The following is a 17807-nucleotide window of genomic DNA, read 5'->3' as shown; positions in this document are numbered from 1 at the left end:
TTTCTACATTTCCCCTTTTTTCTATTTTTCCTATTATTTGCATTTGTATTTTTGTTATTTTATACTATAAACTAATAAAAAGGATAATATAAATAGAGGGGGAAAGATAAAATGAAGGCTGTAGTACAATCATTGTATTGTCATATCACTTTAAATCTCAACTTGAGTACTGTGGTGAAGTAAGCAATGCGCAAATATATGTAAACCAAATGGAACTGTTTTTTTTTAATTTCACAGAATGCATTGCTCAACTAAGGCCTTAGAAATTCACTCTCACTTAATCTGTCAGAAGAAACTGAATCATGCTGTTTGCTGGTGGTATTTTCTAAGGCGTATGTTTTGGTGGAACAAAAGAAATGGATGTAAATTCCATGTTTAGCTACCGTTACCCCTAAATCTTAAATCGGTTTCTTAGGGTGCGTCGATTTCTAGCAGGCTTTTGGGGTGAAATATTATAGATGTACTGTGTTTTTTGGAGATAAGATGCTCCGAAGTATAAGACGCACCTAGCTTTGGGGGGGAAAAAACAAGAGAAAAAAATCTGCCTCTGCCTCCCAGCAATTTGCCTCCTTGCAGCAAACAGGCAAATAGCCTGTTTCAGTTTAGCCTGATTAGCACAAGGAAAAAAAAATCAGAGGCAGAAGCCAAAGGGTGGGGGCCAGTGGGTAAGCGGAACTATATTCAGTATATAAGACGCACCCAAATTTTCACCCTCTTTTAGGAGGGGAAAAGTGTGTCTTATACTCCGAAAATACAGTAATTTATTTGCATATGTATTTGTAAGTGTTTGCTTACCTTTTGAATTCTCTACTTTTACTTCTTGTTTGAATACAAAAAAGAGCATTCAGATTAGGCACCTATTGTACAGCAATAACATGATTATCCTTACCCCCTTTTCATTTTTAAAGAAAGAGCGACAGGCTCAGCGGGAAAATACTCTGGAACTTACAGAAAAGCTTAACAACGATTGGAGAGAGATTCAGGCGCTCTTGTTGCCCAGGACGTCCAAGTCAGAGACACAGACACAGAGTCGAGTTCAAGAAAAACCCAAGGTGAGCTTGTTTGTCTATGTCCCCTTATTTTAGGAACAAAGCTATTTGCGAATAAGTGAGCTTTTTGCTAACTGTTCTGGAAAAACGGATGTCAACTAATACAGCATTTGCATATCTGTTATCAAGTTGCCGTGGTGAGGAAAAGTGGGGGAAGCGCATTCCACGCATACCTGAGTCGGATCTCAGATTGCTGCAGCAGGTTTATGAGGCATGCACCTCGTTGGAGAATGTGATTTATGACACAGGCTGAGGGGAAGAAAGAAACGGGCAAAGTTCAGCCGTAATTTAAATGAGGTCAGATCTGACTGCAAAGGGGCATTGCCGAAATGGTGTTCCTAATAAATGACTGGATTTCTTTTGAAACTTGGCTGGAGGCTCATGAATTAATAATAATAATAATAATAATAATAATAATAATAATAATAATAATAATAATAATAATAATAATAATAATAATAATAATAATATTTATTTGTTAGCCACACCCTCTCCCGAAGGACTCGGGGCGGCGTACAATAAAAAACATATAAAATACAAATATGGACAATACATACACAAAATAGACATATACATGGAGGAGGTAGACAGATGGACGGAAACAATTAAAATCACAGTTTAAAATCCCCTAAATAAAATCACAAAATTAAAAATACTGGAATTAAATAGGGCCTCTTTCAGAAACCTGACAATGGAGTCATTTCTCCACTGTCTTGAGCGACAAGGAACGTGTGCCTGTGTAAAGACTCTTACAAGTTGTTCTGTCTTATAAAACAATCTTATGTTCTTAATTCAATTGTTTCATTTATGTCAAATTATATACATGGGTCATTTCTAATCTAGGTAATGACGTCATCTTCTTGTGCTCCGCTCTCTGTTTCCTAATTATTTGGGGAATATCAGGGGAGATGTTTCTCTTTGTCGACTATAATGACACTACCGTGTTTCCTCAAAAATGAGACAGGGTCTTATTGAAAGTTATTGTTGGAGTCCTAGCGGACAATCTGTTAAACACAAGCCAGCCATGTGCAGCAGCAGCCAAATCCTCGGATTACACAATCCTCAGTTGTATAAATAGAGGTGTAGAATCAAAACCACGTGAAGTATTACTACCGCTTTATAAGTCCTTAGTAAGGCACACCTGGAATACTTCATCCAGTTTTGGACTGGATTACAAATGATATGTGATATCTAAAGTGATGTAAGGGGGGGAAATACTAAATGTATTGCTAGAATCAAACGCTTACCGTGTTTACCGTGGAATAAAATGTTTCCAGTGAATGGATTGCAGCGTTTATTTTGATTTTCTGCTCACCAAAGCCCGTTCTGTTTGTCTCACCGCCATCCCAAGAGCTGCCATGATTGTGCGTCTGTTGAATTTTGCAGCCAGATGAATACGATGTGCTGGTTAGAGAGCTCGGATTTGAAATGAAGACGCAACCCTCGGATAGGATGAAAACGGAAGAAGAGCTGGCAAAAGAAGAGCAAGAAAAACTCCAGCAATTAGAGGTATAATATATACTTGTGGTTTACTTAACCTTGACATTCTTTCAACAACTGTATGCTTAATTTTGTTTGGGCAGCATTAGCTCTGCACTACTAAGGCAGGATTATCCTGTCCATCAAAGAAAAAAGAAAAAACCAGGGTACTTACTAATTGTTGTTTGTTAGTCTGGGCAGGCTGAGAGCAGAAACTAAAACTTGTTCTACAACCACAGCTGCCTTTGGCAGTCTTGTGTTACTTGCAGGCAAAAAGTGCCATGTTGCCTGGCTTCCAAGAAATCTTGAAAACTGCCTCTTCTCCAGGCCTTGTTACTCCAGGGGTCAGCAACCCACTGCTCTGGGGCCGCATGTGGCTCTTTCACCCTCTGCTGCGGCTCCCTGTCGCTCAAAATATGCATCACAACCGCCAATGTGCGACACCCGCCGACATGCAGTTTATTGAGCTTTTCGACCCCCAACAGGCCAACCATGGATAAATGCAAGAAAAGAAAAATTTCAGAAGAACAGAGAACGTTTAATTCAACTATCTATGCTAGTTTTGTGGCCGCTCAGGAAATAGTCAGTCACGGGGAAGGTTTCTGTGGCTCCGGGTGTTTTCTTTTGTGTGGGAAACGGGTCCCAATGTCTCTCTGTGTCAGGGGAAATTTCACCCTGAACTAAATGAGATCTAGGAGTCGACGGCTTTTTCCAAACAGCATATCTTCAAGGAGCGAAAACGAAGTCCAATAACAAGTTCTAATTAAAAACAAACTTTAATACAAAAATAAGAAATAAGGAAATAAAACAAATCTATCTAATTGTTACATTTTGGCAGAAGCAGTTTGTCTCCCAGCTTCCTGGCAGATGAACAAAGAACAAAAGGAAAGAAGTCTCTGGAATGTGTGATGAGCATGCGCAATAAATCATTGCTGATAAAACCTTATGACCTGCGCAGTAATTCTTTCAGTAACTATTCAGTTCAGTTCGGCTAGCAAACCAATTAACGCAGTGACACTCTGAGTGTTTAAGGTTGCCGACCCCTGAGTTACTCTGATTGACCCCTTTACCTTACAGAATGGGGTGCCTCAGATTCCAGCCCCCTTTCTGGATCCGTCCCTCTCCCATTTAGATGTGCTGACTCAAATTGAATGTATTCATATTGAACTCAAGTAACAGAAATGAAACCCCAAAGTTCTGGGATTTGAAGTGTCTAAAAAGCATGCGGGGGAAATGAAAAACTATGGGGGGGAAAAACTGTTATTTTTCTTAACTGGATTAGGCTACAGTTAAGTTCCTCATGGTGTTGCAGTGTATTTGGTAGTGTTGGGAATCAAGGGGTTTAATTTAGTTTATTGTGCAACGAAATTAAATGCCTTCTTCAGTGTACATTATAACTATAAAAATGAAAACACAAACACACATCCTTTACATGCTATATAATTGAAATTGAAAACTGATATTGCATTAATATGGCACATAGAATTCAATATAGTTACTGCCCTGGGATAGAAGCTGTTTTTCAGCCCGTTTGTCCTTGTTTTTATTGCCCTGTACCCTCTGCCAGGTGGTAATAGTTTAAAAAAAAGGGAGCCCAGGATGAGATGGATCTTCTGAGAATGTTTGGAGCAATGTTTTTAGGTTCTGTACCTAAAAAGAGCATTTGTAGCCTTTCAAGGGATTGTTCAGATGGGCCAACATCTGAGGGGTTTTCCTGGTGGCTCTGTCCGGGGGGGGGGGCGGGGGGCATTTAGGATGGCTGACCGGATTTCCTGGGATCTCCTCCCCATGCAGGCTGACCGCTTACGTCGAATGAAAGGAGAGGAACAGAAGGAGAGTCCCAAGAAACCGAAGCACCTTTCGGCTGACGATTTGGCAGACGGGTTTCTCCTAACCAAAGACGACCGACCCTTGCTATCCTACGGTGTACGCTACGGTGTACGCCTTCCATCCTTTTACCATCCTCCTTTTTTCTTTTAAAGTTTTTATTTTTTACTACAAATTTTGACATATTTTATGAGCAAAGTGTTGTCCAGGTCTTTTCTTTTACATCCCCTCATCTACGCAGTCCATTTTACATCGTAGTTCTGTTTCTAATTTCAGCCCTATTATTCCTATTTTCATATTTTTCCTCTTAAACTTATTTTCTTCTTGATACATAAACAATATCACTACTTGCCCCTTCAGAGTTAAACCCAATTATCATTTCATATTTCATCTGTTGGTCTATTTTACTATAAGCAACATACATCCTCAAGTTCAGTTTTAACATAGAGAACATTTAACTTAATGAATTATCCACAATTAACAATGTTACTATAATTTCCTTACATCTTAATTAACTACATGCCATTAACAATCTTAATACAATACAATACAATAGCAGAGTTGGAAGGGACCTTGGAGGTCTTCTAGTCCAACCCCCTGCTTAGGCAGGAAACCCTACACCGCTTTCAGACAAATAGCTATCCAACATCTTCTTAAAGACTTCCAGTGTTGGGGCATTCACAACTTCTGGAGGCAACTTCTGTTCCACTGATTAATTGTTCTAACTGTCAGGAAATTTCTCCTCAGTTCTAAGTTGCTTCTCTCCTTGATTAGTTTCCACCCATTGCTTCTTGTTCTGCCCTCAGGTGCCTTGGAGAATAGTTTGACTCCCTCTTCTTTGTCGCAACCCCTTTATACAATTCCCTTTAATCTACTAATACATCCCTTCTCTCCCTTACTCCTCCTCTAACCATTTTCTCTTGGTCTCGCAAAGATTTCACTTATTAATGTTCTTCTTTACCCCATCCTCCTAGCAGCTGCTTCTTCTTCTTATAATTATAATTATTGTATCTTTTCTTCAAAATCCTTTTTCTCACTTGTAATTTAATTGTTCTAGTAGTTTTCCCCGGGGTTTTTCCTAGTCTCTTCCCATTATCCTCCTTTTTTTTTTTTTTAGCAACCCCATAATTCCTTGTGGGGTGGAGTCTGGGCAACTGAATGGAGCTGGGTGTTGTTCTATTTCAGGGGTGTCCAAACTTGGGAACTTTAAGACTTGTGGACTTCAACTCCCAGAATTCCCCAGCCAGCATGGCTGGCTGGGGAATTCTGGGAGTTGAAGTCCACAAGTCTTAAAAGTTCCCAAGTTTGGACACCCCTGTTCTATTTTAATGCCCAGGCTATCTAATCAATCTCTGTTGCTTCGTAGAATGACAAGGATGACGAAGAGGGAAAGGAGGAGAGTGACAATCAAGAAAGCGAAGAAGAATCTGATACCGAAAGCGTTAATGATCCCTCCGAAGGCGACACTGATGAGGAGACGGTCCCGGGGAAGAGGTTTTCGAAAAGCCAAATGAAGATCAAGGAACTAAAGGCCGTTAGAGATAAAGAGGCTGCCCAGCTGGAGTTGCCATATTTGTTTGCTGGTAAGAAAAGAAAAAAGTACCAAACATTTTTTTGTTTTTCCTGCCCTGATCAGAAGGCTCAGGGAATGTCATATCCCTGACAACTCTACAAATAATGCAAAGCAAGTTGTGAAATCACAATCTTAAAACTGGGAGAGGAACAGCAGCCCCTACAGAAGGCCAATAGATCTTCCTCCACAGCGCCAACTCAGTCCAAGAAAAAAACAGAAGAGCAAGAGCGGTCTAGAACCACAAGGCTGCAATTTCCCCCCCAAGTTTGAATATTGTTCAGTGTTGTGGCCCAGCAGGAGCCGTTGCCGCTGCCACCAGACTCCGAGAGTGAGGGTTCCTATGAGTCAGCTCAAGAGGAGGTGGGGGACCCTGGACAGGGTTCCGACGCTGAGCAGGGATCGGAGAGTCTGGTCGGCCACCAGGAGGCGCCTGAGGCATGGAGCAGCGGTGAGAGCCAGAGGAGGGGGGCTCCCAATGCCATGCCTTGGAGCAGTGGGGAGGAGTCAGGAGACAGTGAGTCAGAATTGAACAGAGAGTTCCTGGACGCTCGTTATCACCGCGCCCATAGACGCAAGGAGCGTGGGCGTAATTATCGGCGGTAAGAGCTCTCAGCTGCTCATCAGGAGGCTCCTCTCCAGGTTATAAAAAGGGTTGACTGTGCATACGCCCTTTGCAGCAGTCAACAGATGACTTATGCCAGAAGTTCTAGTCTGGAATTCTAGCAAGCTGGATAGCTGCTTTCGTGTTTTGTTTTTGTGAGTTTTGTCTTGGTGGTTTACTGCCACTGAACCTCCTGTTGGTTTGTGCAATAAACCTTGTTACCTTGTTCCGGAGCGTGTTCTGTGTGGGCAAAGGAGGAAGGGGGGTCAGAACAGTTCAGTATTGTTTGCTTCTATTTCTATTCTACCACAATCGGTTAGGTTGGGCAGCCTCAGCAGGTGCAGTCTTTTAAATATATATAAATATAAATAGCAATAGCATTTAGATTTATATCTCACTTCACAGTGCTTGACAGCCCCCCTCTAAGCCATTTAGAGAGTCAGCCTATTGCCCCCCAACAATCTGGGTCCTCGTTTACTCACCTTGGAAGGATGGAAGGCTGAGTCGACCTTGAACCGGTCACTATCGAACTGCTGGCAGTTGGCAGAGTCACCCTGCAATACTGCCTTCCAACCACTGCGCCACCACGGAAGGAAGGACTAGCAATAGCACTTACAAGTTATATACCGCTTTACAGCAACTCTAAGCTGTTTATAGAGTCAGCCTCTTGCCCCCCAACAATCTGGGTCCTCATTTTACCCACTCGGAAGGATGGATGGCTGAGCCAGTCAGAATTAAACTGCTGGCAGTGGGCAGAGTTAGCCTACAATACTGCACTCTAACCAGAGGGAGAGAGGGAAGGATGGACGGACAGACTAGCAATAGCACTTAAGACTTATATACCACTTCACAGAGCTTTACAGCCACTCTAAGTGGTTTACAGAGTCAGCCTCTTGCCCCCAACAATCTGGCTCCTCATTTTACCGACCTGGGAAGGAGGTATTCTTGGAATTGAAGTTCAAAAGTCTTAAAAAGTTTGGAGATCTCTGGTGTAGATAATGTTCACTCCCCTAACTATACAATGGTTTGTCTCTCATGTCGCGATAGAAACGGAGACGCTTTACTGGTGTTTCTCATAGTATTCGACTTATGGCTCGTTCCATGTTTTAACCTGGATGGCCATTTTAAACTGCTTTCTGAAATAACTTCTCAAATTACCCCCAATATTTTTCATTGTTTGAATAGCGCCTGAATCGTATGAGCAGCTTCAGTCTTTGCTGTTGGGAAGAACCACAGAAGAACAAATGGACATAGTCCAGAGAATTCGGAAGACGAACCATCCCAGTCTCGCTGTAGGGAACAAAGCCAAGTTAGAAGTGAGTTTTTGCCATCATGCATAATAGCAATAGCCCTTAGACTTATATACCGCTTCACAGCGCTTTTACAGCCTTCTCTAAGCGGTTTACAGAGTCAGCATATTTTCTCCATCAATCTGGGTCCTGATTTTACCCACCTTGGAAGGATGGAAGGCTGAGCTAACCTTCAGCCGGTCAAGATTGAACTTCCTAGCTGTGGGCAGAGTTAACCTGCAATACTGCATTCTAACCTCTGTGCCACCATGGAAGGAAGGAAGGACTAACTTGCAATAGCACTTAGATTTATATCCTGCTTTACAGCCCTCTGTAAGCGTTTAAAGAGTCAGCCTCTTGCCCCCAACAATCTGGGTCCTCATTTTGCCGACCTCGGAAGGACGGAAGGCTGAGTCAACCTTGAGCCTGGTGAGATTCGAACTGCTGGCAATGGGTAGATTAACCTGCAGTACTGCATTCTAATTACTGGGGAGGGAGGGAGGAAAATAACAATAGCACTTAGACTTATATCCCGCTTCACAGTGCTTTTACAGCCCCTCCCTAAGCGGTTTACAGAGTCAGCCTCTTGCCCCCAACAATCTGGCTCCTCATTTTGCCGACCTCGGAAGGACGGAAGGCTGAGTCAACCAGCAGTCAGCAGAAGTAGCCTGCAGTACTGTTCTCTAACCACTGCGCCACCACGGCTTTAAAAGAGCGAGAGGGCGTTTGGTGTCGAAACAAACACAGTGATTGGGGACTTCATTTATCAATAATATTAAAAAATTATATTCCACAGAAACTATTCGGGTTCCTTGTGGAGTACGTTGGAGAGTTGGCTCGTGAGGAGTCCCCAAAACTGAAAACCATTGACGAGCTGGTCGTGTGAGTATTGCATGTGACCCACAGGGATTTTAGCTGCTGGATTGCGCCAAGCTGAATGCAAACCATTTTGCAACCCAGATGGAACTTATTCCTTTCAATCTCCACCTTCCAAGTGTTGTAACTGGGCTACTTGAGGTTGTGATTGTGTTGCTCCTTTCAGAATTCTTCCGGCCCAGCCCATACAACAGTCCCAGTCCCCCCCCCCCCCCTTTCTTTTTTAAATCCATTAAACCCAAAAGAAAAGTGTTTGGTTTTATCCTTAATAAATAATAATAATAATAATAAATATTTATTTCTTAGCCGCACCCTCTCCCGAAGGACTCGGGGCGGCGTACAATAAAACACATAAAATACATATCTGGACAAGACATACATATAACAAAGACATATATAAGACGTGTACAAGGAGGAGGTAAGCTGATGGATAAAACAATTAAAATCACAATGTTTAAAAACCCCAATAAAAATTCAATTAAATTACCCTAATAAAAAACCCGTCAGGAGCGATATAGTTAGATCATGGTTGAGCCAGGCCAGCTACTTGGAATAGGTGGGTCTTGAGCTTTATACGAAAGGAGCGGAGGTCAGAGGTATTCCTAATATCCGGAGGGAGGTCATTCCACAGGGCTGGGCCCGCCACAGAGAAGGCTCTACTCCTAGGCGCCGCCCCCCGACACTGTCTGGTGGACGGCACCTGGAGGAGGCCCTCTCTGTGCGAGCGGATTGGTCGCAGGGATGTATGGGGCAGAATACGATCCCGCAAGTAACTAGGTCCTGAGCCTTATATAGTCACCTTGAGATTCTTCCATATTAAGATGTGAATACTTACTCCGATATTTCTCTGCCTCCTCTGATCTTTTTTTTTTTTTTTTCAAAAAGTTTTATTGGTTTTTTTAAAAACATTTATGCGGAAAAGGGTAAGTGGAATGGTTACAAATTTTGGCAGTTGCAAGTGTGGCAGACGCCCCCTCCCTCCAGACTCCTAGGTTACATCAAGATATCAAACCATAATACATAATCAAAAAAAAAATCAGCATATTAATTCTAGAAAAGATAATTTTCAATCAGTTTATATAGTTATAATATATAGTCTAGTTATAAATTCATTATTACTTTCGGTCTGTTTATAACATTGTGGTTTTCTTATTTATTTTTGTGATCTGAGCTTTCTTGGTGTTGCCCCTTCACCCCCCGCTGGCAGAGCTCCGGCCCCTCCCGTGTCCTGTATGACCGTTGTAGTATCTTCTGTTTTTTCTAGGTTGGCTTTATTTTTTTCCATAAAGGCCTGTGCCTCTATGGGTGTGTTAATTCTGATTCTTGTCTCCTCCCAGAATATCAGCATACCTTCAGGCATCAACCATCTAAACCACACCCCCTTCTGGTATAATTTATTCGCCAATTGCGAATAGCTTTTCCTTTTTTCCCTAATTTTTTTGGGGATCTGCTTTAGAATGGTTATCTCCCTGTCACAGTATGTCAATGTTTGCCCCCTTTGTACACCCAGAATTTCATCTCTTGTGGTTTTCCTAAGGAATTTAATATGAACCTCCCTGGGTACATTATGTGTTCTGGCATATGCTGAATTCACTCTATAGGCTAGGTCTATCTCCCATTCCATCTGTTGTTTATCTTTGTGTATGTATTCAGCTAAAATATTAGTCATAATGTCCCTTATGTTTTCCCCATCTGCTTCTATTACATTTTGAAATCTAAGATAAAAGGACATTCTCTCAAACTCTGTTTTCATTTGTTGGATGTCGAGTTCTTTGTTCCCCTTCTGTAAAGCCTCTACCCCCCCCCCTCGCCTCCGCCACCCCACCCTCCACAAGGTCCAGTCTCTGTGAGTTCTTAAAGATTTGGGCTTGATTCTCTTTAATTTCATCTTTCATTTCCCTTAACTGTTTCTTAATTTCCTCCTGGCCCTGTAAAGCCTCCTCTGATCTTTAAGGGAGATTTTTCTCTCCGGTCTTTCTGAGAGTCCCAGATCCCAGTCTTGTTGACACTGATAAGGATTCTTAGGTGAAACATTTTGTGGTTGTTAGTTGCAAAGTCATCACGACCCCATGGACCACGTTCCTCCAGGCCTTCCTGTCCTCTCCCATCGCCTGGAGTCCTTTGAAGCTCACACCGACTGCTTCGGTGACTCCATCCAGCCTCCTCTTTCTCTGCCGTCCCCTTCTTCTTCTTTTGCCCTCCATCCTTCCCAGCATGAGGCTCTTCTCCAGGGAGTCCTTCTTCCTTCTCATTCGGTGGCCAAAGTCTTTGAGTTTCCTCTTCAGGATCTAGCCTTCTAAAGAGCAGCCAGAGTTGATCTCTAGGACTGACCGGTTGGATGGCCTTGCAGTCCAAGGGACTCAATGCAGGAGTCCCCTGCACTGATTTTACTGAGAAGCAATTTCCAACATCTGAATTTATCCAGAGCTTGTTCTTAGTATCTTGATTTAAAAACCAATCGATTTAGTGCTGGGTGGACATCCCTTTCTGGAGTCAGACGAACGTCCGCAGCTGCATCTTGACGTCAGATCACTTGCAGCGGAAGATGCTGCCGTTAAAAATAAACGCAACCCGACCCTGACTTTTATCATCTCCATCTTCAGAGTCCTCTTTGACCTTTGCCAGATGTTTCCTAAAGCTGCCAGCAATCAGATGAAGCTTCTCCTTCAAGAGGCCACACACAGCATGGAAGAGATCGCAGAAAGAAACGGTCTGCTAACATTCCCGGATTTGGACATGGTATATCTATTGTCTATCTTCATCTATCTATCTATCTATCTATCTATCTATCTATCTATCTATCTATCTATCTATCTATCTATCATCTATCATCTATCTATATATATATATATATATAATGGCTGTGTGTGTGTGTTCCAGCATAACTCTGGAACGGCTCAAGCAATTTAAACCAATTGGTGCACAAATGACTTACAATCTGGAAACAAATACTGTGAGGGTAAGACACTTCTAACAACCCTCGGGATGTGTGTTCTGTTAAGATACGGCCTGTTGTGCCTTAAAATGGCTTCTACTGTGCAGCACAGTGGAGTTGCCATGGTAACGGCTTCACAGTACTCCACAAGGGGGCTCCCTCTGGTAAGGGGGAAAATCCAACATTAGAAATTATGTTTAATTTCTAATTTCTGTCCGGACATTTTCCCCCTATGAATACCTATAACGCCGGGTTATCGGCTGATATATTAGGTAGAAATAGTGTATTTACACTAAATACACTATTTAATGTATCAGAGGGCGGGACACAGGGAGACATTACTGTTCTCTGTCTTGGGATCGGCAGGATTTGTCCAGTCTTGCAAAAACAAAACAACAATGTGTGAGCAGGAGGTGTTGCTCCTTGTGATGGAGCAATTCTCCTTCCTTACATACGATGGAGGCAAGCACCTCTGGAAACATCTGGTGCTGATTATGCAGGTGGCAACTGGGACAAACAAGGACAGTTCAGGTAGTCTCTGGACTTATAACCATTCGTTTAGCCACCCTTCAAAGTTGCGACGGCGCTGCAAAAAGTAATGTATCATTTTTCACACTTACGACCGTTGCAGCGTCCCCATGCTCACATGATTGACGTTCAGACAACGGGCCGCTGATTTGTATTTATGACCATTGCAGCATCCCGTGTGTGTGTGTGTGTGTGTGTGTGTGTGTGTGTGTGTGACTTAACAGCCGGATTACTAACTTGTCAACGGCAGCGATTCACATAACAACAGTGGCCAGAACGGTCATAAAATGAGGGAAAGCTCACATAACAGATTTCTCACTTAGCGACATAAATCCTGGGCTCAGTTGTGGTCGTTAAGTTGAGGACTGCCTGCACAGCATTGATCTGTGCTCTTCCAGTGATACCGGGGCAAAAGACGCCACAAAGGTACATCCTAAGTTTATTTTAAACACAGAAGGAATTGCCTTAATATTGATGCTTTATATTTTTCAGCTCCTGTACCTGAAAATTATTACCGTTCTTTTTCCAACTTCGGATTTCTGGCATCCGGTGGTGACGCCGTCATTGATTTACATGAGCCAGCTACTTACGAAGGTAGGTTGACTTTTTCACCGTTTTCCCTGACCAAAAACATCCGCTTAAAGATGAAAATGAAGTAATATTCATTAATATTTTAATTTGGCAAACCCTAACAAGGATTTCATTTGACTTAAGCCTCGGGTATCCTTTCGGCTGCTCATCTAACCCTCCCATTTTCCCATCTATTTATTGACTAATGAAATGAATGCGTGGAGCTCTCAATCCCACAAATGCAATTTTGGAGGCAGCTAGAAACACGATTGAAAAATCACTATCAGCAAAGAAATAAAAACCCGGGACCTTAAGAGATCTGGTCGTGTGGTCAAAATTCAGCCGTTGGCATTGGGCACATATTTACATATACCTCCCCCAGCTGACCTTCCTTGTCTCCTTCACCTGCCTGCAGTGTGGTCACACCTGGCCTCAAGGCCTATGCTACAAGGGTAGGGGGCAAGGAGGGTTGCAACCAGCTGCCCATCAGCTGTCCTGCTACATGTTGTGGCCCGCCAGAGGAGCTGGCAGCAGATTCGGACAGTGAGGAGGTTGGGGGGGAACCTGGGCCAGTCCTGGAGTCTGGGGAAGGCTCGGACGAGGGCTCTGTGTCGGAGGCAGAGAGGGGGCCAGGGCCGTATGCCAGTTATCAGCTGCCTTCAGAGTCAGACATCAGTGGGGCAGAAGAACAGCTGGAGCCTGTCCCCAGTGTGCGCATGCGCAGAGCTGCCAGGCGAAGGGAAGAGCTAAGGAACAGGGGTCGACTTGGGAGTAAGGCCACAGGTGGACGGTGAACGGCCCCTCCCAGAGGAAATAAAAGAGGAGCGAAAGGGGAGTGGAGTTTGCAGGAGACCATCAGTTCATTCCTGCATTCTGGCCAAGTATTGCGGCGTCTGAAAGAGATCAGCCTGGCCACTCTCCAAGCCTGATAAAGGCCGGTAATTGTGAACTCTCGTGAAAGACTGTGGGAGAGGAAAGACTTTGGTGGAGAGGAATTCCCTGTCAATTCAATAAAAGGGGTTTATCGGGACGAGGACTTGGCTTCGTGCTGCTGGGGAAGCCTCGGTCAGAGCACTACACGGGGCGCCCTGGGCTGAGTAGCCGTCAGGAATTCTGGTGCAGTTCAACCTCTTGGAGTTTAGACGTCCCTTAAGTTTTCTATCCTGGCTGTTTTTCTAGTGCGCCGTAAGGACGGAACAAGACGTCGTGAAAGGATTGTTTGTCTGCTGTCTCTTCCTGGACTACACATCCCTGTCCCAAAGATTTGTCCCAGAATTGGTCAATTTTCTCCTGGGAGTCCTCCACCTGGCAATACCTAACAAGGAAGCTCAAGGTAGGATCATGGCTTCCTCTGGCATCCCTCCTGCTCTTCTCCCTCCCCCCTTTAACCCTTTCCTGGCACCACCACTGCCATAACCACTGGAAGGGCTCTGGAAGGGCCCCTCTTAAGACCACAGTAAGATGTGGTCCTCGACTGAACGGCCACAATTGAGGCCAGGATTTATGTGGTTAAGTGAGAAACACGTTGAGTGAGTTTTGCCTCATTTTACGAATTTTCTGGCCACGTTTGTTGAATGATTTACTGGGGGTTGTTAAGTTCGTAACACAGTTGTTAAGTGAATCTGGCTCCTCCCATTGACTTTGCTTGCAAGAAGGTCACAAAGGGGAACACTGCTGCCGTCATAAATACGAGCCAGTTGCTGAATTTTGATCATGTGTATGCTGCCATGGTCATAAAAAAACAATGATAAGTCACTGTTTTCACCAATGTTATAACTTTGAATTGTCACTAAATGAACTGTTGTAAGTCGAGGACTACCTGTGCGCACAATTTTCGGCAAACATCTTAAAAATGGTCTACTTACATTGACTTTTTTATTATATAATTTATATATATGTACGTACGTACGTGAGTGGTACGGTGGCCTAGAGGTGGAGCTCTCACCTCACAGGAGGCTGTGAATTCGATTCTAGGTAGAGGCAGATATTCCTCTCTCTGGGCACAATGCGAATATATCTGCTGAACAAAACTCCATATTGGCAACAGGGAAGGGCATCCGGCCAGTAAACATTCAGCTCCATTCAGTTGCCCAGACTCCACCCCACAAGGATTATGGGGGTCATTAAAAGAAGATGGGGTGTGGGTGTCTGAATAGAATAATTTTAACAGGCAGTGTATAAAATAACATGCATTTCATAAACATAGCTAAATAATGGTTGTAAGAATTGTCCCAAAGTATGAAATACTGTATTTTTCGGAGTATAAGATGCTCCGGAGTATAAGATGCACCTTAGTTTTTGGGGAGGAAAATAATAAGAAGAAGAAAAATTCTGCCTACCAGCATCCATGGTATTCAGCTGATGCACAGTACCAAGGTCAGCCAATGAATAGGCAGAGCAATTAAGTCAGCCAATGATCGCTATTTGGACTCTGAAACAGTATTTGCTGTGTGAGCAACGAGACAGGAAGGAGCCTGGCTCAGCCGAGAACTGAAAGTGAAACTGCTTGTGTTTTGCTTGTATTGACTGCTACCTTGGAAAACCTGCTTTTGGTAATGTATTGTATATTATTAGGATTATTTTGAATCCTGCTGAATCAGCTACTGTGCTTTCTGAATGTGATTGCTGCTGCAAACTCTGACCAGTCAGGTCAGCTTCAGCACTTATTGCAGCCTAATTCAGCACAGCTGATTGGCGGGTGGATCGGACTGCCCAAATACCCCCAATCAGCTGTTCAGGCTGCAGGGATTGCCACAGACCATCGCGGTTTTGGCCTCTGGGTGGGGCTACATTCGGTGTATAAGACGCACCCAAATTTTCACCTTTTTGGGTGGGAAAAGGTGCATCTTCTACTCCGAAAAATACAGTAATATAAAAATAGTTTACTCAGTGTTCCTTTCTTTCCTTGTGAACCTTCCATTGACTTCTTAGACTTATAAGTACAAGAAAATATTTGACACATTTATATAGATTTTAAAAATAACAAGCATGTGCATACGAGTATTTTGAGAGGAAAACTTAACATTTGTGTCTGTTTTTCCTTTCAGGTTATTCTTTGCTGCCTCCTTTTGTCTCACTAGGAAAACATTCCAACTTGCTTGTGGTCACTGAAAAACCAGGGAGACGAACGTGGCGAAAACAAAACATCCCCCTCCACATTTTAAGTAGATCCAAAGGAAAAAGCAAAATGGAAACGGATAATCTGAGGTATGTTGTATGAAGCTGCCATAAGAAAACTCCAATAGAGCTTTACAATATATTAGAATTAATACAGTGCAGGAGGCGGAAGCCCTCATTAAAAAGAATTCTCTCCTCCTAGAGGATGAACACAGCAAAGGTAGTGGGAGGGACAGTATGGTGCAAGATAAGAAGGAGGGGGGGGGGGCTGAGGCTCCCTCTGGGGACAGGGAGGAAGGAGCAATATCGAAAAGGCTCAGATCACAAAAATAAAAGCATTTGAAATAACAATAATTGGTGATATTCTAGAAAGTGACAAAGGAAAATGAATGAACACATGGTTGTCAATATAGAATAAGACCTTGCTTTCTGCTTATCTTTTATCTTTTGTTTTTAAGATTGTAAAAATTGTGAATGTTGGATGGATTTCTATCCTTAGTGTGGGAGCTGCCAAAATTTTTTGTATATCCCTATACCTTTCCCCATATATGTGTAAAAACCAATTTGGGGGGGGGGGGTCAAAACTCCAATAGGAAACAAAGGCAGCAGCGCAAGTAATAATTCCTACTGTAAGATCAGAGGTTTATTGTTTCTAATAATTTGGAACATTAGAAATGAATAGATATAAAAGAAGTAATAGCAGTAATATCCTTGCATTAATAAGTCATTGCAAAGGGCCAATGGTTCACAGCAGATCCTACATGGACTGCTACAAATCAAAGGGCTCCTGTTTTCTAGACACTTATAAATTCTATTCCATATTTTATAGAAATCCGATTCTTCTCTTTTAGTTCTATTGTCATTTTGTACATCTCTGCACGTTCGAGTACTTTCCTAATTATTGTTTCATCTGTGGGTGTACTGATTTTTTTCCAGTTTTGTGCAAAAGCAATCTTAGCTGCAGTGAGTATGTGTAATATTGTTTATCCATTTTTGGGGTCTAATAGTCCTAATAAGTTTCAGTTCTATTTTTTGCTACATTCCAACCATTTCTGAATTTTGCACCAGTATTTCCTTGTGATAGGGCACGTCTACCACATATGGTAGAATGTTCCAGACTTGTGGCTACATCTCCAACATTTGGGGGAGTGGGTACATTTTGGGCAATCTTGCTGAGGGCAAATGCCATCTATGAAACATTTTATAGAGGTTTTCTTTGTAGGCTACTGCCATCGTAAATTTATAATTTCTTTCCCATAATTTATCCCATTTTTCTAACTCTATATTACGGCCAAAATTTCTTCCCCAGCTAATCATTTTATACTGGTCTTCTAACCACATACATGCTTCACAACTTCATTAACTGTCACTTTCCGTGAATACCTGTGTACATTACTTTCAATTCCTCATTTCCAACAGTTTCATTCTTCCTGTTTTAAACGAATCCATCCATACAAGTGCAAAAAAAAAAGCCATATTTCACAGTTAGCAACGGTTCAGCAGGATTACAAATATTTCTGGTAAATTTTGAAATCATCGTAGCTGAAAACTTTGGTTCCTGGCTGGTACTGGCAGCCTGGGAGGTGACACGAGGCTGGCTTCTGGGCCTGGTGAACGCCTCATTGGGTGAGGGATCCTTACCAACTGCCTTGAAAGGCGGTGGTGAGGCCCTTGCTCAAGAGGCCTTCACTGGACCCAATGGAGCTGGCTAATTATCGTCCAGTCTCCAACCTTCCCTTTTTAGCAAAGGTTGTTGAGAATGTGGTGGCACAGCAATTTCCACGACACCTTGACGAATCCGAATATCTAGACCCACGCCAGTCCGGCTTCCGACCCGGGCACAGCACAGAGACAGCCTTGGTCGCGTTGGTTGATGATCTCTGGAGGGCCAGAGATAGAGGCTGTTCCTCTATCCTGATCCTATTAGACCTCTCAGCGGCTTTTGATACCATCGACCATGGTA

At 43.0% G+C, this 17807-nt stretch overlaps 1 protein-coding gene across 1 annotated transcript in view; it reads left to right on the top strand.

The window, feature by feature from the left end:
- NOP14 (NOP14 nucleolar protein) overlaps positions 1–17807 on the top strand; it is a 29296-nt gene that overhangs the window by 3774 nt on the left and 7715 nt on the right. The window contains exons 5-14 of the mRNA XM_081958950.1: positions 909–1052; positions 2436–2558; positions 4323–4454; positions 5722–5938; positions 7715–7845; positions 8615–8700; positions 11298–11433; positions 12650–12751; positions 13907–14060; positions 15775–15934. Coding sequence (XP_081815076.1) covers positions 909–1052; positions 2436–2558; positions 4323–4454; positions 5722–5938; positions 7715–7845; positions 8615–8700; positions 11298–11433; positions 12650–12751; positions 13907–14060; positions 15775–15934 — 1385 coding nt within the window. The remainder of the gene's footprint in view (positions 1–908; positions 1053–2435; positions 2559–4322; positions 4455–5721; positions 5939–7714; positions 7846–8614; positions 8701–11297; positions 11434–12649; positions 12752–13906; positions 14061–15774; positions 15935–17807) is intronic.

Source organism: Natrix helvetica (assembly GCF_964273705.1).
Source record: "Natrix helvetica genome assembly, chromosome: 7".
NCBI lineage: Eukaryota > Metazoa > Chordata > Lepidosauria > Squamata > Natricidae > Natrix > Natrix helvetica.
The sequence above is the reverse complement of the archived record's forward strand: the minus strand, read 5'-3'. Positions and strand labels throughout refer to the sequence as shown.